Source organism: Cyclopterus lumpus, chromosome 21 (genome assembly GCF_009769545.1).
Source record: "Cyclopterus lumpus isolate fCycLum1 chromosome 21, fCycLum1.pri, whole genome shotgun sequence".
NCBI classification, from domain to species: domain Eukaryota; kingdom Metazoa; phylum Chordata; class Actinopteri; order Perciformes; family Cyclopteridae; genus Cyclopterus; species Cyclopterus lumpus.
Window position 1 is genome coordinate 9,639,231 of NC_046986.1, and position 26,615 is coordinate 9,665,845.

The window sequence follows — 26,615 nt, forward strand, 5'->3', positions numbered from 1 at the left end:
GCTTCGATTCTTTGAAGCAGAAGACTGTGACCAGATTATCATGCTTTAAAAAAAAACGGCACACATCTACTACATCTGCTCAACATTGCATATATATATATATATATATATATATATATATATATAGAAAGATTCAATATAAACATGGATATCTGTTTACCGGGATAGATCGCTAAACTTGTTTTCTGTTTTCCATTCCGCAAAAGAATCACACAAAATCATCCGATTCCTTTTTACTGAGTTTAGTTTAGTCTCTCCATCTGGAGACACTGACTTTTGTACCCAGTCTCGGTGAGCGGTTTGAGAGTGCCTTGTTTTTCATGAGCTCTGGATAACAGAATCCTGTCATCTACTGAGAGCTGACTATAAGTACGACTCCATTTCTCCTCAGGGAAAACACATTAATTTGGATTTTGATTTGCATTTGTTTTGGTGCTGCTATTGACACAATTCCAGACCTAGATGTCTCATCTCAGCAGGCAGCTCTGATGAGCTCATCTGCATAAGTTGAAATACTCTTTGAGAGGGAGATTGCGTGGGTCACAGCAACTCATCCCATTGAAATACAGACAGAAACATCACATCATTTTATCTGTATCAGTCCCAGGGTATCAGAGCACGGGGATGAAGACAGGTGAGCAGAATGTCAAGTAGAAAAGGGCTGAACCGTTTGCTGCAACACTTACCCCTCCAATTCTTTCACACTACATCACTATTTTACATCAAGCAAGTAAAGCGGGTTAAACTTCCACTTCGACCGTAATTATGCAACATTTGCGTTGAACCAAACCTTTTCTTAATTAACAGATACATATGTACAGATGCAAGTGCTATGCTGTCGAGGGGATCTGCATGCAGATTAAAGACTAGCATGTAGTGTTGAATGACTATGACTTGTCTCTCAGAATGATTACAGTCACAGTGAAAGGGAATTACAGACAATGAAACTGATCTGTGTAATACCTCCATTCTTCTACATTTTACATACACAAATGATCTATTGAGATGAAAATGGAATGAGCAGTGTACCATTCAGTTGTGAAAAATTGACATGCTCACCCTGAGTACTTAAGCTTTTAATTCAATAATTCAATAACGCAGCCGATTAAGAGCTTGTCTTCCACCTCCACCAAATGCTATGGGAGATGGTTCCACTTGGCTGAGAACTGTTGGTGGGGAAACATCAGCGAGCGCAACACGTAAGCATTATTGAGAGTGCGGTTTTCATTTATAACCGAGAGATGTCATTGAGCACAGCGTGCAAGCCTTCAGGGCAAATATATTTAAATGTCGCTTCTACGTTTATTTGCATGTTTGTTTTAAGCGTAGAAAACAAACTTGAATATATAAATAGCAACAACTGTACCCAATTAAGTAATGCAAATGTGACGCCTCTGAATTGACATATTGTTAAAGAGTTGTTGCTTTGAATATCACTTTGTACAGTATGATACACATAGTTAATTCATTAATTCAGTACTTCATTAATGCATGCGTTCATTTTTAATGACATCATTTTAAATGTGCTGGAAAGACTCATTGGTGTTCACATTTGTCTCCCTCGCTTTGCTAAGACATTGTCACACCATGATCCTAAAGGGGCCACTTATAAGTTACAGGTTGATGCTGTTTTCATTGTCTATAAGAGTGTCTTTTCTTGTGCTCAGAAACATCATGTGAACATACATCATTCTGTAAAGATGCAGTTCTGTCGTGAGAGAGTTGTTAGAATATAATTTATATATTTAATTATTTTAAAAATGGAAGGGCATCAGTGCGCTTATCATTTTTCTTGCACATTGGGCCTCCAAAGAGGACACTTTATGTTGTACCCTCCAGCAGCATCCAGGAGGGCAATTATGCAGTGTGTTCTTTCAAAATACTGAATTAAATAAATGTATTCATTTATGGACTCATACATGAATGCATTTCAAAATAGTAATTGATTTTGTATATTCAGAATTGCTGCAAAAATAATACATTTGACGCACGTTTGTTTTGTCTCTTTTTAGTAAACACAATTTACTTTTATCCCGACGGGTCATTTGTCACCCATGTCTGCAAGTTTCAGTTAGAAAGATTCAGTCAACATTTATTTTCTCTAAATATTAAGACAGAAACATTAACATAATTGTTCATGATAAAGAGAACAAAACAATTGATCATTTATTGAAATCTTGAATGCTGACATCCTTTTGTTGAAATAAATATTGCAAAGAAACGTTCAGCTATGTATCAAATAATATTGGGTCATGTTTGACCCATGTAGTACAATTAAAATGTTTTGAATATGATACTAATAGTAGTATTAGTATTAGTAATATTTTTGGAAATATGTTTGTTGCTTTCTTGCCAGAAATTTTCTTTTGCAAAAATTAAGCTATAGCCTACAATTGGTTAGCTTAGCTTAGCACAGAGACTGAAAAAGAGGGAGCCACTTTCTCTTTCTGAAAATAACAAAAATCACAATTTGTACAAAAGAAAGGAAGAGGTAAAAAAAAAAAAAAAAAAAGGCAATGTGTAGACACAGCTGTTTCCTGTGTTTCAGGTCTTCATGAAGAGCCGAGCTAACTGGCTACTGACTAGCTTCACACTTAGCATTCAAACATCAGCGCATGGTATCAATCTTCTCATCTAACTTTTGGCTGGATTTCCTTAAATCTCAAACTAGTCAACATTGTTTTAGGTTACTTGCATTACTTTTTATATATATTTGTTAACCAGCATATTTTCTAAATCAAACTCAAAAATGTTCTCATTTTGATCACACGGAATCTTGGTAAAAATAAGAAAAATGGAGCATTATTACTTGGTAATATTAAAATGTAGCCAATGTCTAGAGGCGCTTCTTTGTGCATTGATGGAAGCTTAGAAAAGTAACAGTTTTCTTTAGAGAGAAAATGGAGCTGTTATAATGTCTCTACCAAGAGTAGCTGGTAAAAAGAGATGATTGTGTTGTTAAATTTCTACGGAACACAGTGACACGGAAATAAATGTAAATGTCAACTTTCACTATTCCGTAATGATTTCCTTAATTTGTTGAAACCATGCACTGCAGCTTGGTCATTCCTTTTTCATTTGTGACTGTAGACCTGACAGGACAGTCTGGAAGGCTTTTAAAAAAGACATTTTAAACATTATTCTGCTCCCGAGTATGACACTGTTGACTGCGTTTAGCTTTCATTCAGACCCAAAGGAATTAACACTTCTTTTTATTGACCTTGTCTGACGGAAAATTCCAGACATAACAGCCATTTCATTTTGAGCGCTTGTTAAAAAACGGTGTTACTTATATGGCATTCTCCTCTGGGAGGAGTTCAAAAGCACGCCAATCTGTCAATCGTGATTAATGTTTAAAGCCATAAAGGGTATAGCATAAGGGAAGCGATCCGGCAGGACTTCACACAGGTTTCACTACGTGTTACTGGGTCATGACACACTTTCCTCACTTTGAATTGGGCAAAAATAGTCCTCCATACGCCTTTTTAGTGACAAAGTGGGCCAATATCTGCATAAAGTGTAAAAGCTAATGCACTCTGTCATCTGCTCAAAAGTCCTGAGTCTCAAAAAGCTTCACCCTTTAAGTGCTTTGTCTGCCATCACAAATAAGATGGAAAAATGTGAAGATGAGACGGAGAGAAAGCGAGAGAGAGAGAGAAAGAAAAAGGAAGCACTCGAAAGAGAGAGACAGAGTATAAAACATGCCTAGCCTTTTAGAATCAATAGACAGTTTATTGAATCAATACACAGTTTGGTTTAGTGCGAAACCGGTCTGTCTGACGAAAATGGTAGATGTTGAATAGGGTGTTCCGATTAAGTTTCATGCAGGCATAAGTGCACCATCCTTGAGGTTTTTAGACACAGCAGGCTCTCCACACTGTTCATCAGTTTGACTCGGTGAAGAAGAGTAACGCTAAAGATGTCACAAAGTTCTGTACGGAGCGGATTGAATGTGGAGCGTTTTCTATACTGCTGTTACAGAGAGAGAAGAGTTTTCATTAGCATTCAACTCTGCAGTTCATAATGCTTGGCTGGAGGCGGTTTCATTGCGAGTTAGTTGGACTTATTTATTTTTATTTTTTTGCATGAGTTTGCATGCATTAGCACATTAACTACATAACTATTTGGATTTCTATTTCCAATAGGCAGCCATTGGTTTCCATCTATTTCAATCGATTATTCAAATCAACTTGGAGAGAGTTGAAATATCTTCTACAGGTGATGCACAGTGTCACACCGCACATGCATTTACTTATTGTGTTGTACCGTAAGTTTTGGCAGTACAAAACCTCTCTGTGCTAAATTACATTTGTGACAAATATTGTCAGAAATTCAAACCCACAAGACAAATGATATGCATACATCGGTGTTGTGCAGAGGATGATGTCAAGTATTTTTTCTTGCAATTAAAAGTTTGCTGTTTTGCAGCAGTTCCATTGACTTTGAAGCCCTCGCCGTGGTCGACGCAGGTGTTTTCACTCATTTCGTCTGATTAAACCTCGCCTGAGGACCGTGTGGGTGTGTACAGATGAGTGCTCAAATGCTGCATGTCCCTCACTCTCCTGTTTTATTGCACCCGTTAGTAGGGTCAGTCAATTTACACCTTTATGATTATTAGTGCTTGAGAGTTTGGGGATCTCAATCCTCAATCCAACAGTGGAATGATGCCAGAATAACTGAAATAACTAACTGAAAATGCTATATATATATATATATATATATATATATATATATATATATATATATATATATATATAAATATAAAGGTATAAAGGTTCCTTCAAATGGATTACCTGTCCCACACAAATGTGTGTAGGTGTGTCAGTACTGTTATGGAAAAACTAGCAAACACCATTGATTTTAATTGTTATTTTGTGATGAACCTCTTGACCATAAATTAACACTGGAGCTCAAATTATTCCTGAGTTGCCCGTAACAAACGGTGTTCTGCTGCCGTGCAGTGTTTGTAGTAATTGGATATTTTGATTTGTTTACCATTAGTGTGTTTTAAACATGCTACGTATTGTATTTTTTACAATCGAGTAATGTGCTACAGTTTTTCGGTACATCATGATGCTTGAGGAAGAATGCTGATATTGTCAGCCGCGTGAGATTAAGCCACATTTTATCATTCCATTACGACTCTGTAAATGAAACAATAAACGTATCGCACTGTGGCTGAAATTAAGTGTGCTGGACTATGCGTTGGTTACAAATTAGCAAAGTAATCTAACAGCAATAGACCATTGAGGTTCACAGGTTGCAGCAACTGGTAGACTGGGAAATTCCAAGTATAGCTTTTTTTCCCACAGATAATCTTGCTATTAGCCATACTCTGGTTAGGGCACAAAGGTTAAACTGTGTTCATGCAACTTTGATAGCCCCCTCAAATGAGAAGCCCTGTCATCATGAATAAAGCATTTGAGAGAATATCCTTATCCATCTTTCGTGGTGTTCCACCCCACGTTGGCATACAAGTATGAAGAGCAGCTGCCAGCTACCCCCACGCTCTTTGAATCAGCAAAAGTAGGTTAACCATAACACTGTGCAAGTCGTGTAAATATCACAGCAAGCCATAATGAGAGCATTTGTCTACGTGAACTATTATAGGTCAGTTATAGCTGCTCCATACATCGACACCAAAAGTCAGGTTACTTGAGTAAGTGGGACAAGAATGACAATCAAGTGCATGTAGCCACAGGCAGCACTGGTTTATCAGCAGAGGTTAACACATGGTAAGGATCATTATTACACTGGATCACATTATTATTGCAGTGTCCATGATTATGTGCAACCTATTTAGACATAAAACACGCTACACACTTGGATTCATGTGCAAGCGTTGATGAATGCTGCCAGCCAGTCTTTTCCCTTTTCACCAGCATATCTGCCTGATGATGGAGGCTCGCTAAATGCATTCATCCTTCACAATATCCAATTTTGAGACCCCAGACTTGAAATGGCTGTCCCGTGGTGCTGTTGTTCCACAAGCAGAGCACATGTATAGATTTGTGTAATGGATTAACTCTGAAAGCCCAGTTAAGGTAAATGTTTTTTTTTTTTCAAGAAGTAATGCCAACTAATAATTTTGGCAGCTGCAGAAATGCATGTAAATAGTGTGACCTTATGCCAAGATAGAAATATGATTTGTTTAAAGAAGTGCATGACAAGGTGCCATGGCACTTGAGTGGATTAGTACAACCCCCTGGGAAATCATCCATTTTCAGCTCTTGCATGGGTCTGAGTCTAATTGCATGCAATGGTATTATATCGCTTGTTTCAGTCCTTTTCATCTTCACTATATCATCTGAAAACCAAACCAAAATGATGAAGACAGATGTGTTTTCCTGTAACAGCCTGCATGCCCTTGGAAGAGTCTATTAATGGACAATAAATGTCCTTTTATCAAAATATTCTCCTCATTTCTAGGGGGATAATCGTTAGATATACAAGTGCTTGTCCTTCTCCTTCTATACTACTGAAACCTTACATTGAACATTAGTCCAAGCTTAGAAGAAAAACAGAATTTTAAAAGTTCAATTTGCAAAGATTCAGTGACCTCTGTGTTCACCCCACAATGATAATAATAGTCCATAATTATAGTCAGAAACCTTAGTGTTTGCATGGTGGTACAGCTATGCTGATTAGAGGTTAAAAAGGTCTCAACGTTGACCTGAATCTTAAATTTGTGTCAGACGGCACGCTGTATTAAAGCAATCAAGCAAATTTAAAAGAACTAGTGAACAGACAACCATGTCAAATGCTAAATCATCAATCATATGGCACATCTTTCAATGGGCAAATGCCTGCTTTGTCTTTTTAAGGCAATTACTGCAAGTAAATCTGGATAAGTAAATGTTTGGATCAGTGGGAGCAGACGGATCAAAACTGTTTGTCTTGGAGTCAAAACACTGTTTGTATTATTGTCCGTCGAGCTGCGACAGCGACATCCACAGTGCTGCCTCTTGTCCATCTGGCCCGCTCTCCTCCCAGAATGCATAACATTCTTCAGTTAAGTTTTTTTTGTTGCAAATAATCCTTCGTGAAATAATTAGGCTACGAAACATCTCAAGTTAGATCATGTGAGGCCTCGGCGCTGTTTACCGAAGGTTCAAACAAAGCCCAAAGTAGAGGCGGCTCAACTCAAATGAACTGCATCCCCATTTCAAACCTGCATGCTTTAACTGACACAGACTGAAGAGCTCGCATCAGACAGTGATGCAATACCTCCTGTCCAATCCACTCTCATTTCAATTCTCATTGTGGCCTGTCTCCAACAAGGACGCAGCAATCCAACCCAGAAAAAAAGCGAAAGAACTCTAACTCTAGCTCCTAATCGTTGTGGTTAATTTAACCTTCGGTGGATAGACACTAGCTCCTCAAGGTCACTTTTTAACTGTTAAAAAATTGCTTTAATGACAGATACCAAAAGCTTCACTGTGAGAATGTTTCGCTTCAAACAACCGAAACGCTTATCACTAAATCCTGGGCAGGATTTCATGCAATTTGTGAAGCCAAATGTGATCTTTTCACTATTCCCTTTCCTGAAAACTCCACGTGTGGATGAAAATGCTCGCTGAAATGGAGTTTCATTCTGGCTTAGATGAGGTGTGGGAGCATTTACATTCCCTTGATCTCCTATTTTTTTTCTTCCTTTAGTGAGAGATCTGAAACGTAACCATCCAGCGTGACATTTTAAACCACACAATCCAGCCTCTCTATGAGCCTTCCCGGTGATCTAAACAAACAAATCGTGTCACCGATTAAACCTAAATCAAATTAAATTAATATACAATTAATGAATTCAGCTCGATTAAATTGAATTAAATTGGAAGGCCTGTCAGAGGGGTGGAAATGAAGGCAGTCATGACAGAAGCTGGAAACCTTTTTCCAGGTTATTTGATTGGTCGTCATGCTACCACAGCGCTCCACTAGTGATGCATCAAAGGTACAATAAATGAGAAATTGAACACATTTTGAGATGCCTTGAACAAATTGAATGTTTATGAGGAGTTTCCTTTTGGGATTTATTTCTTGCACCAGAGGGTGGAGGGATTGCGTATGGCTCTCGTCATCTTTTTTCTCCAATCCATTATAAAGACTCTTCGGTCATATATATGATCCCTTTTCCTCCGTCATCTTTAAAAAGAAGATTAGAGCTGGATCTGAATACAATGTTGCGTATTTCTTTCTTTCTTTTCATAGCCAATTCTCTCTGACCTTGATGTAAACACGTCATGGGGTCAAGTGTGTCAGAGAAATGGTAAGTTGGAACCAGACAACTAAGGTACTGAAATAGATCCAGCTCAGAGAAAACGTGGCATATAATGAAGGGACAATGGTTGTAACTGACACCTGAACTGAGCTGGAAAAGGGACATGTGGGGACTGCAATATCTCCTTTCTTTCAGGACAGTGTGTTTTTTCTCGGGCAGAAGGAAATAAAAGGGAGCACTGAAGAACCTTAGAGGAGTTTTACTATAGACTTCAGTGCAGCGTCTGACAGACACTTTAAGAGCTTTATCTTAAGGCAGTTTGGCATGGAGCACAGACGTCTCACCGCTTTTCCAAGCTAGCCTTTGTTCTACTGGCCTCAGCTCCACCATACATTTCCTTGTCTTAGCCTTTAAGAAAAGCTGAAACATGATAACTTTTCTTTCAGCCCAATATGCTAAGCTAAATTTAGTCTTGCTGCCAAGACTTGATCACCTCATATAAGATAAAACTGCAATTATTTTCTCAGCATCCAACAATTAGTATCCCTGAAACATGTGGTTGTCACCACCTTCCCCAGGACAAAAACAGTTCAGAGGGAAATTGCCCATTTCAGTAAGAAAGGTCATGATAACATTGCATGTTTTGACAAACGACGTATAGAGCAGAATTTAAAGCTCATAAACCGTACATCAAAACTGGAACTTGATGAGAGAAAACATAGATAGCTCACAGCTACAAATACACTCATTGGATATGAATATTGTTTTTTTGTATGTGAGCAGCTTTGTATTTGCTTTTCATTCCATTCACATAGATTTGCAGAAACACAACTGACATGACATAACCCCCCTCATCCAATCCCCCTCTAATCCACCTCGCTCATTACTCTTGTAGCTTCGCAAGTCCCGCAGGATTTTAACTTCATGATTATCCATACAAGCAGTGCCATCTAATAATGTAATACACATAATATACATCTATGATGTGCATCGTTTTCCATCAGAAGGTATCCTGTAACGTTGTGTGATGAATTTGCCCACACTTCACACATGTTTGAGTTTCCTAACCCGTGCGGAGAAGGGGGGAAAACAAAGAAACAAAAGCAGAATAAATTATCTGTCGTTTGAGACAACTTCCTACTGAATTTCATTTTTTTTTTATTTGTCATGCTTCGTGCGGGAGCTTTGGAGATCCCCCCAGTCGATTCAAAGGAGGACAACATCTAGAGGAAAGCGTTTTACATGAATAAAACACAGCATTACCAGCAGAGACAGAGAGAGAGAGAGAGTAACTTATCATCAGGAACTTCATATGACCATGAAATTTATGACGACAAATTCTCAAGGGAAATATTCATTGTCTCCATGTTGACGCTCTGGTGTTTCAGTGCATGCTCTTATATATATGTCACATTTATTCCATTTGACAGCGGTTAATGGGCCGACATACTCTATGAGTCAGGTTCGGTTTCCTGGACAACTTGATGTGCTCTAGACATTTTATGGTATGCTCGAAATGATTAAAGGTCCAGGTCTCTGAAAGATGTGTGTGCAACTGCTGTCTATGATTTTGACAAAATGTATGAGCGAATGCGCCATTGTTACTCCAAAAGTTAACAGGCAACAAGACGGCATCTCCAGTACGTGGCCTTGGTCTGTCAGAACAACCTCTGCTGTGTCACCGGCTATTCTGTGAAGGAGAGTTTCAAGCACCGCATCATTAATGGGTTTGGAGTGAGGCCAGGCATCCGTGAAACTGTGCTTTTTAAGATCTCCATGCTGAAATGAGAAGGTTGTAGATATTTTCTGTGGAGCTATTTGACCAGAGGCTATCTTTGATTATTTCCAGGCAAAGCCATCCAAGAGAATACGCTTCTCATGTCTTTGATATCTTTAACGGAGCAGGTAGAGCACGGCTAGCCGCCCCCTCCTTGTCAATTACTGGACTAATTAGTATTTATGGCTTTTGTCAGCCAAGATGTTTAAAGTCAATTGCTTTGCCATTTTGCTCTTCATTTGTGTTTGCATTTCTTTTTGAACATGAATCGTTTTACAGCGGCTTCAGTGTGCCTCCGCTGCTGCAATATTAGCCACATATGAAGAGGTCCTTGATAACCAATAGAGCTAGGGAGGCTATTTTGCATGATTATATTTATATAGTTCCATTTGTGCCTTTTCCAACAAAAGCAATTCACAGGCGTATTGATCATAGGCTCTGTTTTATTAGTCAATAAAGTCAGTTTTTGTCAGCAAAGAGAGCCCCAGTGTAGACTGATCCCGATGTCCGTGTATTGTTTTCTGTTTTATTTTTTTAACGGCATGCTTCCCATCACTCTATGTTGTAAGGCTTTATAACCCCCCCTCCCCCCTAAAATCCATCTCAGTAAGTAAATACAACTGCTTCCCTTCAAAGCCTGTTGAGTGCTTCTCTTAACTCGCATTGACTGGGCATTGCCTTGGAGACTCAGCCTGCGCTCGACACCACAAGTGTTAACGCCAATTAAACTCCTGGCACCACCCTGTCATTCTCCACATTCTGTGACATATGAGTGATAACACAGAGCCCTACCTTCAACCCTCATCTGATGCACATTAAATGGCACTAGACCCTGCGTTTTCCTGACATTTTGCAGCAATCGATTGCGATTTAATCAGTGTGAGCATGCTGCTATCAGTCACACGTGCGGCAGCTGTTTTTTTGTTGTTACCTGGGCCGAACATGCCGCGGTGAAACAAAAAAAAAAAATATGAAATTCTCATTTAGCAAAGTCCCCGAAAGACAATATCCTGCTCACAGCATCAAAGTTATTAATATTAATCACAGACTTGATGTTCCTGTGAAAATACGTTTGCATTCAATTTGGATTTATTGTCTCTTTTGAACACTCATTACTCCCTTTCTTCCTCCCTCCTTGTCTCTCTCTCTCTCTGTCTGTCTCAGTGTGAGTCTCCCTATTCTCTCCCTTCTTTCCCTCTGGATAAGTGCAATAATTATCCCATTATTCTTTGAAGTCCTTGTGAAATCCAAGGCCCCGAAACAATCCCCAAACATGCAAATATTTTTTAAGTATTTGAGGTCTTCGAGGTAGCCCACAGCTGGAATATTCTCTCTTTGAAATTCCAACAGGTCAACAGAAACCCCAAAAGAGCATTATTTGAAGGAGAGCGGAGCGTGCCGTTTCTGGGAGCTTAAACAAAACACAAACATTGTCTTTGAGCAAAGGTGTACCGAGGCCAACATTCGTCTTTCAACCGTTATTTCTGAATTCCGAGCGACGTGTGCCTCTTGAATCCTCCCAACACCACCATTGCTTACCGAAGGAGGTTTTATAAAGAGAGCGCATAAACACACACAGATGCCTTAAGGTAAGCATGAATAAAGTCCTTAACGCTCAGTGCTGAGATGAACAGACTGAGCTTTTTCGAAACACTGCTCGGTGACAAATCTCCAAATGACTTAATAGGGTGATAATGTGTTAAAATGAAAATGTGTCTCTATTTTAGGAACACCTTGAGATGTATTGGCGGCTGCAGATTCTCACACATTCACACATGTGCAAGGACACACACAAGTTATTATCCACTCATCCTTTGAATTTGCAATTATGTATGCAGCGCAGACTGCATCATCTTATACAAAGAATTCGGGCTAAATTAATATACTGGCGTAAGCTCCCATTTCTATGCATATCCAGATGAAATATTGATTATGAATGGCAGCAAAAAACCTGGGCTATTAGGTAGAATAACATTTCACAAATATGTACTCACCTTAATTGAGTAAAGACATTAATATGTCAGTGATGTACAACTATCTAAGTTCTGCCTGCCACTAGGTATTACTCTAGGTTACTGCCTACGGCGATACAAATATGAGCTGAAAATGAAAGCAACTCCATAACTCTTTGGATGCTGGATGGTCTGATAAACGTGATAGAAATATTCATGCTGTTTATGTCCTCTCAGCCAGTGCCCTACGTTATAACTAAATCCACATGAGAGCAGGGAGAGAGGTGATGGTCATCGCTGGTGCGGAACAGGGACATAGTTGCAACCGTCGATACATGTTGATACATGTTGATACATGCATACACAACAACAACTCTTAAAAACAACAACACAACACAACATGCATGCACGCAACAGCTCTTAAAACATACAGCGACACGCTGTCAGACGACATGACACAACATGCATGCAAATGTGCACGCTGTGAGCTACTTACCATGTGCAAACAAGTGACTGGCATAATGTGTTTTACGTTATACAATACAGACTCAATCAGTAAAACATACTCAACCCCATAAACTTATTAAGAACAGAGGATCTCTGCAGTGGGAGTTGGATACTATCATGGCTGCAAATGATCCCCCTGAAAGATGTGAGCAGAGACTGTCATTAAAGGCACAATGTGTGTTACCGTGGCAACATCATAGAGGCCTCCATTTTTTTTTAATGCTGTGGTTGAGAACAATCAGCAGTGCACCCAATCCCCCTGTGAATTAAAGGCGAATAGCTAAATAAAGCTCAAGTACCCTGCTGCCACACTTCCAGAATCCAGTGTTTGTCTCATCTCTGTGGGGAAGTCTGTAACAACCTGTTTCTTTGGGGAAAAGTCGGCAACGTAGCAACACTGGACCGGGCTCCGTGCTCGCCAGAATTTAATTTTAAAACAATTAGTCCAAAGACAAAAATGACAAAAGTGTCACATTTTGAAAGTTACACATGTAGGTCACATGAATTGAATGACAACACAACACAGCTGTGTCTCTCTTCTCTCTATTTCTGATTTAGAGGATCACACGGCTGACATCTTTTCATTTGTTGATACTTTGTACGGTGAACCTTTTGCACAATGTTGCTATTTGTTTGTACAAAACTACCACTTCTAAAAAGTGCACAGCTCTTTATTTTTAATTGAGATGTATTGTTCATATTGTTTTAGTATTGTCTGTGTTATAATTGTAGTTATTCTACATTCATGCTTCTTTGTGCAATAGTTGTTCTTATTTTTCATTTGATTGTCTCTCATGTTTGTTTTACACACCAGTATTGGTGTGTAAAACAAACATGAGAGACAAATAATATGCCAAAAACTCGGCAATGAACCTAATTCTGATTCTTTATTCTCTAGTAATTTAATGCAGTGCCTTTGCTTGGTTAAATGTAACTAAATTCAACTCCCCACACAGTTACTTTTCCATTACGTTCCACAATGACCTCTCTGGCCAAGGTAATTACGCTGGGTGGCTCTTAGGAGTCAGAGACAAAGCCCACAGAGATCTTTCTCCATCAGATTAGCAGTGTGGTTTCTGCATTCCTCCAAGGGCTCCAGCCAAGTTGTTCATTCTAGACCTGCATGGCGATCGTATAGCTTGCTTGTTTATTCATTAATAGCATTTGATCTGGCAGCCAAAGAGAAGATGTCTTTAGTTTGCAGGAGAGTCGTGTCAGCATAAGGAACCGAGATAAGGTGGATGTAGCTTTTAATTAGGAGGGTAGGAAGCCCCACTGGTATCTGTGTACAGACACCACGCAGCAATTGACCTTAGTGAACATGTCAAGACTTTCTCCTGCTCCCATCAGACCTAAGCAGGAACTGTGAAGATAGCTGTGCTTTCAGACAGATGTAGAATTTGTATTTTCAAGGGGTGGTTTCCAGTGTATTGGATATTATTTTTCCTCCACGTGAGGCAAGATTATTTTATGTTTCCCGTCGTAGGGTTTTGAAAATACTTAAACTCTAATTAATCCGTGTTATGTGTTTTTCTGCACAACCAAATCCACTTTTAACTGCCGTTTTGCTTAAATGAATAAATAAATGAAATGCAAAGAATTTATTATCAAATTAAGAGAGGATATTTGCCCCGAGCTGTGCGGCTTGTGTATGGCAGAGTTAAGGGGAAAATGCACCTCTAAAAAGAAACTGCAATGTACAGTTGAACAATCAGGCCATTAACTTCCAACAAAAACTGTCACCCTGCGCTGTAAATCAGAGCATCAACACTTTAATCCCGTGAATCAGTTTAATGAGTTCCATCCTTGCTGAATTTGTGAGTTTTTGTTTGAAATATACTAATCCATTTTTTTCTAATTAGTTTAGAATTCATTCCACCCGTGAATCATTAAGCCACATCCTCGTGATAGCAAGGAATGACAAAGGACGGAGTACTGGAAGTGAACGAGACAAAAGTCTTTCCTGAATCAGCAGTGACACCTTGAGGTTTAAGGTAGAATTACATATCATTTTCTCCATCGCTTAATTTGGTTCAGGTTAAATTAAAGATAATTGCCCAATCATATAATTCTAACAACAAGAGTACGCGTGGGAGAAAGAAACTGTTAAACAAAATGAAAAAGATAGAAACAGGCAAGACATTTGATGGGTTGTTTGTTAAAGTGCATTCTATGTTTAACTCACATGTACTGAGTCATTATAACATTGGAGCTGCTGGAGTGAAGCGCACTATACTTGTCTTCATGTCAGACATAAAAAAAACAACAACAATGCAATCAATTTGACTATTTACTTCTTCCTGTAAACGGTCAAACTCAAGGGTAATAGCTTTTTCAACATGACTGTTTGTAATAAATGTGTCCTGGTTCTTGTTGACCGCTACACAACAGACAGCTCTCGTATTCTTCAAGCCACACCTCAACTGTTCACAAGGTTAAAAGATATCCAGTTTTTTCTTTTGTCAATTTCTAATCCTGTGAGTGCAATTCCATCTGAAGTGTGATAAACACGTCACTTTCTTTCTCGTCATTCTCTTTCCAACCCAATGTGTCCACCAGTGTTGCTGCTCATACATAAGGATACTTCAAAATTAAATTGTCTTTAACCAGCAGATACTCTCAGTTACAATCCTTACTTTTGTCTCTTATTTCCCTTTTGAATTTTGTATTTCTTAAATTTGACCAACAGGTGGTGCCACAGCATTTAGCATAAAAACAAAGACTCTGATTCTGTTTATTTTCCTGAGTAGCGGTGACCAAGCTGGGGTTCGTGGACCACAAGCTGTCCTTAAAACATTTCCCAGAGGTCCTGGTCAAAATGTTGGAGAGCTACAGGTTATTAACTGGAAAGAATGAAAGTATTATAATACAGCATTTCCACTCCCATCATGAACAGGCAGTAAAACACAACACTTCTTAACGTAACTTCTGCATCAGGCATCCTCAGTTAGATGAATATCTATGGATGGTCCCTCGATATAAAATGTTCCAATCTTGAGTCAGCTCAATTATGATAAGAAAAACTTTATCGTTCCCACAAGGGAACGTTAAAGTGCCACAGCTGTAGGGCAGTGTACTAATAAGCTGAGAAATATTATAAGTTAGAAAGAAATGTGTGTTTCTATATAGAATAAGAATGTGTTATACCAATATATAAATATATAACATTAAAGGGAACAACAAATGTAATCAAGTTGCACTTGTAGTGAAGTTCATCTGCATCTATACTACGTCAATATCTCAATGGTCTTCAGGCTTACAACAGCAACACTTTCTGACTCAGCTTTCTGGGAGGACAAAGAAACACCCACACCAAACATTTGTGGAAAAATAATGGACCACAGGAGCACTAATTCAAAGAGAAACCATTCCCCATAGCTGAGGGTGTAATAGGAGCTGTAGATGGGCAAATTGCAATTACAAAAAAAACACCGGGGAGTCCTCGAAAAGGTCAAATAAAATAAGCCCAGCAGCTCAATGTACGCTCCTCACAAAGTGTCTGAAAAACAATTAGAGGGCACTAAAGGAAATAGGAAAAAGTGTTAATAGATAAAAGACTACATTCGATAAACAATATAAAATGAGTAGAATTTGAATGAAAATGTGCATTTGAATGAGAACGAGGTGTCAAAATACGGTATGTATGACCAGATAGATAACCATAGATGTCATGTATGATGAAAATACTTTTAATCGCGTGTTTTAAGGTCTGCTGAGGATCGTGGAGATTGCAGAGCCTCGTGGCAGCAGAGATGAAACACATGTTGTTTATTTATGGAGCTGCCTGCCAGAGAAGTATCTGCCCATGGGCACTTAAGGATCCACACGGGGGGTGAGAAGTGTAATCCATGATGGCTGATAATGTGGCCATCATCTCTTTCTCTCCCACCTCCTCCAGGGAGACCAGAGATACTCTGGGAGGCATGTTCTCAGACCGCCTGCTGTTAGATTTCTTGTAACCAAAGATGTTTTTCATGCTCCTACAAACGTGCTCACATTCTTCTGCTGCAGTCTGTCCTCAGTCTTCTCCCTGAAACAGTTTCTGCCCTCCTCGGTCTTCCTTTTTCTGCTTTGTCTGTACTCACCTCTGTTCTTCTTTGTCCCTGACATAAAAGACCTCTTTCTGTCATTCAGTAGAGGCTTTAGTTCAGAACGTGTTGGAAAAACACGGCACCTCCCGATGGACATGGTATTTTCAAAGATTACACATGATGGAGTGTGTCAGCCCGCCCTCTCCGAGCCTCATCAGGCCATCTCCTCACTGTCTTTGTGGTCGGACGTTGTTTCAACCCAGGCCTACAGTTTTAAATGCAAGTAGGAGTAATGGTGATTAAAGCATTTTCTTTCTTTTTCCATATTGTATACATTTAATTTAGACCACTTGTGCAAATATTCATCGGACCAAAAGCTGTCCGCTGTGGAGACTAAAACTCTTTCTGTCAATAATACCATGACAATGCCAGGAAATAAAAGCCTTGCATAATGTGTTGACACAATACTCTGTGTTGTGTTGCAGCGTAACACCACTTCAGATGCATCAAATGCTCGTGGGAGCTCTGACAAACCAGAAAAGTGCACTGGGACGACCACGTGTACTTCTATACTCCAGCTGGACACAGATGACAGTGTGACGCGCCATCTGTAAGGAACATGCATCACAGGCACTACCCATCATCCTCTGTGGCACAGTTCCATCTCCATTTGTGTATCTCTGACCTTGGAGCACATCATTGTTAGTCATCATCGTTTTCTTCCAGTCATTTGTGATGCTGATTCCTTGTGTGCGCCTGTATGTGGGTAAATGTGTGTGTGTGTGTGTGTGTGTGTGTGTATAGAGTCGCTGTCTTGGGCTCCCAGTTGATGAAGATTATGTTCAGTGTCGTGGAAGACTTGGAGAGATGAGGCTCGTCTCATGCATCGCCTCATGTTCCCTCTGCACATTGTAACCGTGGACCAACAACAGGGATTATCAAACGGCAGAGAGATAGTGTGAACGTACACAAAATGCAACGACACACAAACCCACAACAACCAACATTGGAAGACTATTTCACTAAAGTCAAAATAAAACATAAATGATTTCTCACATTCAGATGTTTGCGACGGCAGCTCTATTTTGCACGAGCTGCACAAATTGCTTTATATTGCAACACATGTAAATGTAAATTCATGCAAGAAATAGTGGCGTAATGATGGGGTTTAGCTAATGCTGAAGGTCTCGCCCAATATGCAGCGGAAACCTCTCAGGGCAAAGGAAAAAAAAAAAGAGGCACAAATGAATTGCATGCACGCTGAATACAGCCTTCATACTCTTTAGTAGGAGCCACAGGCAGTGTCCCTGATGTGCCGGCTCTCCTCCCATGTGAGCATGAGCCAAGTGGGGAGGATGATGATGGATACAGCTCTCTACGAGGACACGGCGATATGCAAAACAATACTTGACATGTTTCCACATGAGTGCTGACGCGGATCAGGTTGAGAACGAGCATGACAGGTCTTTTTCTTTACCTTTTTTGCTCTCTCACTAAACAGACGTGAACATTTTCATATGCAACATGTGCCACCGGTTCAGATGCTGCTACATCTGATACATGATTATGACATAATGACATACTGTATAGCGCTGCGAGATGGCATGCTAGATGCCAGGTGATCAATACACACCCTCCCATGGCAAAGCCGGTGTGTGTGCATGCATTAGGCGCTGGATGACATGATTATTAAGGCTGTTCTGCGCAGACCACATAAGCACTTTAGTGCAGCTTCTCCAGAGCTGAAAGGGGATCTGTGTGTGACAGCTCATTCCAGGGTTTGCGAGTACCTGGATTTATTTATTTTTTGTCAACATATTCTGACTGAACCATAAACCCTCAAAGCTCAACAGCATCTGACCTCTTGACTGGCAGAAGTATTATGGACACCATGCAGGGCACCTTGACTGCTGTGAGATTTCCAAATAAATAGCAGCCGGGATTAAAAATAAACTGCTCTGGAAATATTTAGGGGGGGGGGGCTAATCTATTCCTGTAAATAAATGACCCTCTTTGTTTTTCACCACCAAGCGAGCTAACATTACTTGATTGGCAGCTGATTTGACAATCATGGTGACGGTTTTGTTTCCAGGATGTAACATAACAGCCGAGACCGTGGTGAAATATTGGTTTTTTTTGGAGGGGGGCGGTTGCGACATCTTTTCTGTAGGTAGGTTAACATCTTTTGGCGAGATATATCTCGATGGTCCAGTGAGCTGATTCTTTGTGATTGAAATGACTTAATATCCTCCCGACCACAGAGTCCGCGTGCGTGCTTTTGCGTGCGAGAGAGAGAGCGAGAGAGAGCGAGAGAGAGCGAGAGCGAGAGAGAGAGAGGGAGAGAGAGAGGGAGAGGGCGAATAAGCAACTTTGTTACCAAGCACAGCCGCGTCTCCTCCGGCACCGCGTGGTGAGAGAGAAGCATTTGGCAGTTATGGTCGATCAGCGCTTCTTTCATCCTCCCCGGTGCATTAGAGGCGACGAGCGCACTCGCGCTGAATAGATTATGTCTCCTCTTTTCGCTTTGACGGATTAAAAATAAAAGATGCGCTGAAATACCCCCCCCCAAAAAACAAGCCTACATCTTCATCAACGCGCGTGAGGTATGTATTTCCCAACCAGGACTTATAGACAGAGATGATGCTGGCTGTCTTGTTGTCATGACGAGGCGCGTGCACTATACGATGCAGAATCTCCGCTAACCTTTTTTATTATTATTTTTTTTCATTTGCATATATCTTTATATTCAAAGCGTGCATTTAATTGCATGTCGATGTGTTAGTGAAGCAAATGCGATGCGGCTTTCCTTCCCCTCGCAGCGGATTTGAACCATTGTTTTGGCTGTGACCTTGCTTTTTTTGTTGTTGTTATTTACACATAGCTCGAAGGAGTTGCTTTTCATCCTGCTTTGTTTGAGACATTTTAATATCAGCCGCCACACAGATATAAGTTACCCCTGGGTGACAGCAGATGAGCCTTTGACTCGCGCAGGCTGCAGCTTTGTTGTGTGGAAGTTGCTTTCATTTGCAGTCTCCCTGTTTTTTTTACATCTCCATTGTATGTCTTTTATTTCTAGATGACATTGAGGATACCTTAGCGGGGACTGTGAGCTCGGCCAACCTTGTTCAGGAAAATGCCTCTTTGGATTTCATATGTTTTGCTAAGTGCAATGTCAGTGTGCACTATTGAGGTGTTTGGCAATTATGGAGAAATATGTCAAAGACTGTGCGCCTGTGAGGAGAGAGAGGGGATACTCACAGTGAGCTGTGAGAACAGAGGAGTTGTGAGTATCTCAGACATCAGCCCAGTGTACTTCTCCCAGTATCATCTGCTGCTTACGGGGAATCTTTTAAAAACGCTATCTGCAGATGATTTTGTTGAGTTCAAAGGACTTACAATATTACATCTGGGGAATAATGACATATCGGAGATTGAAGCAGGAGCTTTTAATGGACTTCAGGGATTAAAACGATTGCATCTCAACAATAACAAAATTGATGCCTTGAAGGAAGAGTTTTTCTTTGGCCTGGAAAGTCTTGAATATCTCCAAATTGATTCTAACTATATAACTCACGTGGCCCCCAATACCTTGAGCAGACTTCGAAATCTGGAGGTCCTGATTCTCAATGACAACTTAATATCTAGTCTGCCGGTGAACATTTTCCAGTATGTCCCACTGACTCATTTGGATTTAAGAGGGAATCAGCTCAAAGTGCTTCCCTACTCAGGTCTGCTGGAGCACATGAACAGTGTCGTGGAGTTACAGCTGGAGGAGAACCCGTGGAACTGTTCGTGTGAGCTGATTGCACTTAAGACGTGGCTCGAGAGCATATCATACACAGCTTTAGTCGGCGATGTCGTTTGTGAGTTCCCTTTCCGGCTTCATGGGAGAGATGTTGATGAGGTTTCCAAACAGGAGTTGTGCCCAAGGAGAGCGATTGCTGAATATGAGATGCCCCCCCTGCCACATTTGATCACCGACGCATACCATAGGACCATGCCGGCTCTGGTCACAGCCTCCTTCACCTCATCTGGGATTGCTCGGTCCTCATCAAGACCCACAAAGGGACCTCGCCAGTCAGGCACATTAAAATCAAGGCCCACTGCTCGCATCCCATCTAATAAACCACAAAATTATGGGCAAATTATTTCATATCAAACCAAGTCCCCCGTGCCTTTAGATTGCCCAACTGCCTGCACCTGCAATCTTCAAATTTCAGACCTCGGTCTGAATGTGAACTGCCAGGAGCGAAAGATTGAACATATCTCTGACTTAAATCCCAAACCATACAATCCCAAAAAGATGTATCTAACGGGGAATTATATCCCAGTAGTGCGTCGATCCGATTTTATCGAGGCGACGGGGTTAGATTTGCTTCATCTTGGTAACAATCGAGTATCTCGCATACATGACCGAACTTTTGGTGATTTGACACACCTAAGAAGACTATACCTTAACGGGAACTTGATTGATCATCTAACAGCTGACATGTTTTATGGACTGGAGACTCTACAGTTCTTATATTTAGAATACAACATCATTAAAAAGGTCGGTTCTGACACCTTTCAGCACGTACCCAAACTTCAGCTTCTTTTTCTGAACAATAACCTCTTAAAAACTTTACCCGTGGGAACATTTAATGGCCTGACATTAGCCAGGCTAAATCTCCGCAACAACCATTTGCGATATCTTCCCGTCAGCGGCGTGCTAGATCAACTTACAGCAATGGTGCAAGTCGATTTGTTTGAGAATCCCTGGGATTGCTCTTGTAGCATACTGGAGTTAAAGATTTGGCTGGAGCAGCTCAGCACAGGCACAGTTGTAAACAACGTCATCTGTGGTTCACCCACAAGGCTAGCTGGGGAGGATATGAGGTACATTAAGACAACAAATCTTTGCCCGAATAATTCTGATATACTTGTCTCCATGATCCCACCCTCTGAAGAATCTTTCCCCGGCAGCACTATCACCATAGAAACATCCTTGGACTCTGACACGCAATACAGCGCCATTCCTTTATCTGTGATGATTCTTGCCCTTCTCTTCATATTCATTGTGTCTGTGTTTGTGGCTGCAGGATTGTTCGTGGTAATGAAAAAGCGCCATCAAAAGAGTCAAAACGAGCATAATAACTCCATGAATGCTTGCATTAGCTCTCTCAACATGGAATATGGCCTTTACAAAAAGGGATCCATTCCCAAAGTCAGGACATCTGCTGGACATGTATATGAGTACATCCCACCTCCCACAGAAACCACAAGCAGAACAACTGGCCAAACCCCGACAGACAGCAAATCAGTGGATGGATTTAGAGACTTTGATGAGTTGAGCGGCGCTTTTCTGGCTCACTCGGATGAAGAGGCGGCCAGTAATGTTATAAGCTCGGAATACAGTGTGACCACTCCAGAGCCCCTCAACAAGCCCTCCAACCCTCACCAAGATGACCAGTGTTACTATAGAGATGTACTTGAGTCCGACAAGCACACGTGCTACAGCAATACGTTACCACGCAGGCATGCGGCGCATTCATCAAGTCACTATGCCTCGGACTTTGATGCAAGGCATCAATACATGCATCCAGATAGAATACAACAGACAATACTCTATTGTGCATCCCCAAGTACTGTGTATGTGGAGCCCAACAGGAGTGAGTACTGGGAACTCAAAGCAAAGCTTCATATTGATCCCGATTACCTTGAGGTTCTTGAAAAACGAACAACGTTTACACAGTTTTAAGAGACTTAACCCCTGGACGGTCAGAGTGGATGCATTGATGCAATCTATTCATATTTTTCATATTATCAGGAATCAGACCATGTTTAAAAAAATCAGGCAGCACTATTTCATCATCTGTATTAGTACAATGGATTGTGAGCTACGGTATGCATTTCTGGGAGTCATTGTTTGACGAATAAAAGGGAGCGCCACTTGTTTTAAAGTAGCACTTATCCCTTTACCCCTGTGGTGTCTAACAGATTGGTTTACATTTGTTATTATGAACAAACAACCAGAAATATGAGGCTTCTGTGACTCATCCCCACATAAAATGCCTCCTGGAGCTGTTTCATTGACAAATATGTGAGACTGTGCTTTGACTCTCAAATTAGCTGCATTTCATGGGTGTTAATGGAGTGTTCAGATGATATTCGTTATCCTAAACCAGGTCTTTGTTACAGTTTTATGCATATAGCTCCCAGTTCTGTCAAACCTATTCAAGATGAAACTCACACATGAGATTAAGTCAAATTCATGCTGCAAATTCATGTGTAACCATGAATATGACCTGCGCTTAGGTGTGGACAGAAGTCACACGAGTTAGGAAACTGTGCTCCTGTGAAAAATGGGATTAGAAACATTAGTGGAGCAGTTTTTCCTCCATTATGCACAGCTCTGGGATGATAATATTAAATGCAAATTCCAAATTACAGATTATGAGGTCAGTAAATCTGTGTTCTCTTGTTGGCAGATTTGGAGGGAGAATAACTAATGTCTCCTAAAAATATACTGAACAGATCTAATCAGTGGTGTTCCCTCAAAGCCTCCCCAGCTCTAAACCAACTGCATTTGTTGATTATGGACACATGTTGCAATTGTATGAGTTAAATATCAATATATTGTAACTTCACTCAGAAACATTGTAACCAAAAGATTATAATCACAGCGTTATTAATTGTAACTGAAAGAAAATGTACTCAAAGGGTCACAAATATGCATTTTCTGGGAAACACAGATTGAAAAAGCACTTAAAAATTGATCGAGTGTCTGATTTTATTTGTATCAGATCCAAAGCCCTTCACATAAAACTCGTTCAGAATATATCCAAAGTTTGACACTGGCAAGGAGTACATCAAAGCACATCCCTGTGTTTTATTGGTACAACTTTTTTTCTTTATTATGTCTGCATACACAAAAAAATGTCTTCCAGTTGCAATGCATTTGAGTAGATTTGCAATACGGTAATATATTTCCATAAACTTCTGTTTGAAATTCAGATGAATTTCAGTCAAATCTGTTGGGCTCGGGCCCATATAAAACATATTTTAAAAGATTGCATATTTTTATACAAACAAATATTTCTTTTTTCTTTTCTTAAAAATGCACTATTGACTTCTAGAGGTCTGCAATGATGTCACTTTCTGAAATGCACAATATGGTAACACGTGAAGTAGGATTGATAACTGTATACATAAAAGTACCACAATCAAACCAAATCTTGCACTATGCATAGATATAGAGAATACTTAGACAATCTGTCTACAATGCCAACAGCTCATCCTCTCGGCCACCAACAATCATAAACATAATAGTTATCAATATTATCACATCCCATAGATGTTTATTTGAAATTTAAAAACCATGAATATTCAGAGGTGCTGAATATTCATGTGCATCTGAATAGGATAATTCCTTTTTTCTAAAACTTTCTTTTTAATGACATGTGTTTTCGGGGAATACTGAGTGGATTTTGGTGTATTACTTTATTTACCACTCATTTGGCATTGTTTGTTTTCATTGGTTTGGTGCAGGGTTGCATTAAATATGGCAATTTGACTGCCAAAGTGGTCTCTTTTTCTCTCTTCTTAAGGAGAGGATTGGTGAAGAGTGTAACAAATGTATAAATGTCTTCAAAGGCTTTATCCATGAAATATAGAAGAGCACAACAAACGAATGCTTGTGTGGATATAGAGTCGTCTTTATGCATATAACATGTTATATGCTCTAAACTAATCTAAGCACATCATCCAGCCACAATGCAGTTGAACCCATTTCTGGGTGAATAGTATCAACCCAGAAATCTGACTTTCCCTGAGATTTTAATACACAGAGTAAATGCACATCATAAGCAGTATTATGCACTGGACCTGTCATCTTAACTCAGCTAATTAGAGGACATGGTGTATCTGGACCCTGTCTGCATGTCACCATGCATTACACTGCAGCATTAGTCATGCTGCTTATCAAGTATACCGTCTTGGTTGGTTGCCTTTCACTTCTACAGAGTCTTTTTGTTATTATGTTGTCACTTGACCTGTGTCCGCTCTTTGGAAATTCATCAGAACCGATGACATGAAATCGACACAGTGCTGCATGATGTAAACCTGCACAGGGTTGTACTTTGTTACGTGTAGGATTTGTTTTTATGAATATATTGCTGTGAAAACACTGTAAACCTGCACAGACAGATTGACACACGTTTTTTTTTAATTGTGAGTGAGCAGTGGCTGCCATTTAGTTAATTGTTTCAGTTCTCAAAATGATAGTTATTTTTTAAATGTGTAGTAGATTTTGTGCAACCAAACGCAATGCAACAGAAATTAGAGGAAAATCCACCAAAAAAGATTTTATTTGTCATGATGTTTCTTTCAATTTGTGAGAATCTTGCACAAACAAATGTGTAATGGAACACCCTATTTACTGTATATAACAGACATTTGTAATATGTTTTGCTCTTTCTGCTTTTTGTAATCAACGACCAAATGTCGATATTTCTCACATGTGAATCTACAAATACTGATAATCCAAAAATGTGTTAAAATGAAATGTGGCTGTCCTCTGTATGTATGGAAATGTTATATTTGCAAAGAAGAAGAGATCCAGTTAGTGTCTTATTCTTATTCAGAAACTGTATGTTTGCTTCTCTTTGTTTTGTTTTGTTTTCATATGAGATGGTGGTTTTCTATGTCAACTTCTGATTTGTAAATAGAACACTTCATCAGCGTTTCCATGCAAACTTGCATCGGCTCTGAAAAGCAAAAAACCTGGTCTGTTATTGCAGAAACACAGTACAACTAGGAATATGTGGGGTAAATATATCTACAATGTGCTGTGTCTTTAGTCGTTAGCTGATGAATAAAAGATATGCATTCATTTGGTATACCCTTGTTTCTGTGTTCCCTTCAACCTATAAAACCATGGTGTGTGAAGTACATGTCATAGTGCACGGGGAGGACTGCTTTGAAAATGCTGCACAATACCCCATTGGCATTTTTCGAAACATTACTAAAATGACATTATCCAATTAAAATGTTCAGATCAAGCCATTGTCATAGTTTCAACGAGGCAAATGGGAAATAAAGAAAAGGGCTGTGTTGAACAATCAACATTGAGATGCACAGTTAGTACAGTATAAGTACAGTCAGTACCACACAGAGTCATTTTGTCTAACAACTGAAATGCTCAATTCTCTCATGTATGAACGAAATGATCTTCTGCCTAAAGCGTCACAACAGCTGCACAAATAGTAGCAGAAAAGGCCTCGGGCCATATTACAAAATGTACTTTTTATGTGAGTTTCTTGTATGCTATTGAATATATACAATGTTTGTTCTTGAGCAGCTCATGGCAACAGAGGGTGTATTTGCTGTGTCAGTTGTGATAAAGCATAAAGCTGGAACGAGGTAAATAAGTGACCTTACTGTAATTGTGCATCGTGAACACATCTGTATGCACATGCACGCAGTATACTTGCAGCAAAACTATTCTTTGCAGACATAGCAGTATCCATGGAAACATCCAATTACCTGACACAGAAACACAATTTGATGTGCTACACTGACAACTGTGAGCTCATTTATAACTCAGCCCTGATATTTATGCAATTAGTGTTGCATGTCTTTGAATTGCACACATTGAAAAACTAAAGCTGGCATTGAATACATTACCCTGCATTGCATTTAGGTGTGACTGACAGGATCTGTGTCGGAAAAAAAAAATGTCCATATTAATAAGACTTTGGACTTAATGTTTGTCAGAAGGATGGTGTTATGTTGTTTAGCTGCTTGAAGACCCCACTTCAGCAACAGAGAGGGAAATTAGGGCAGATCTACATTATGTAAGCTTGAAGAGATGTGTCAGGCAGAGTGAAGACAGCATATGACTGTAAGCATTCACCAAAGCAAAAACCTTTACGATAGCTAGCAAACACAGTAGAAATACCACAGACTCAAAACCTCCTTGATATGTCTCTATTTCTTCCATAGTTAATAGCGGAATCTTACACCTGGCAACATATGTATGTCTTACAGTTGTTAGTCTCAGACTGTGTTTCTGTCCCTGAAGCCTTTTCAGTCTTCTATTTCCATGTGCAACGCTCTGTCTCTCTCTTTCTCACTTTGTATGTGTGTGTGTTTAA

At 39.8% G+C, this 26,615-nt stretch overlaps 1 protein-coding gene across 1 annotated transcript; it reads left to right on the plus strand.

Annotated features, from left to right (window-relative positions):
* Positions 1–18,647: 18,647 nt before the first annotated feature.
* Positions 18,648–25,351, plus strand: slitrk5b (SLIT and NTRK-like family, member 5b). Its single transcript, XM_034562512.1, has 2 exons — positions 18,648–19,085; positions 19,559–25,351. The coding sequence occupies exon 2, from the start codon at positions 19,616–19,618 to the stop codon at positions 22,217–22,219; it is 2,604 nt and encodes an 867-aa protein (XP_034418403.1). The 5' UTR covers positions 18,648–19,085; positions 19,559–19,615; the 3' UTR covers positions 22,220–25,351.
* Positions 25,352–26,615: the final 1,264 nt, after the last annotated feature.

What these genes read in the sequence shown, in the direction of transcription:
- slitrk5b (XM_034562512.1), top strand. Translation starts at nt 19,616, where the DNA reads ATGCCTCTTTGGATTTCATATGTTTTGCTAAGTGCAATGTCAGTGTGC.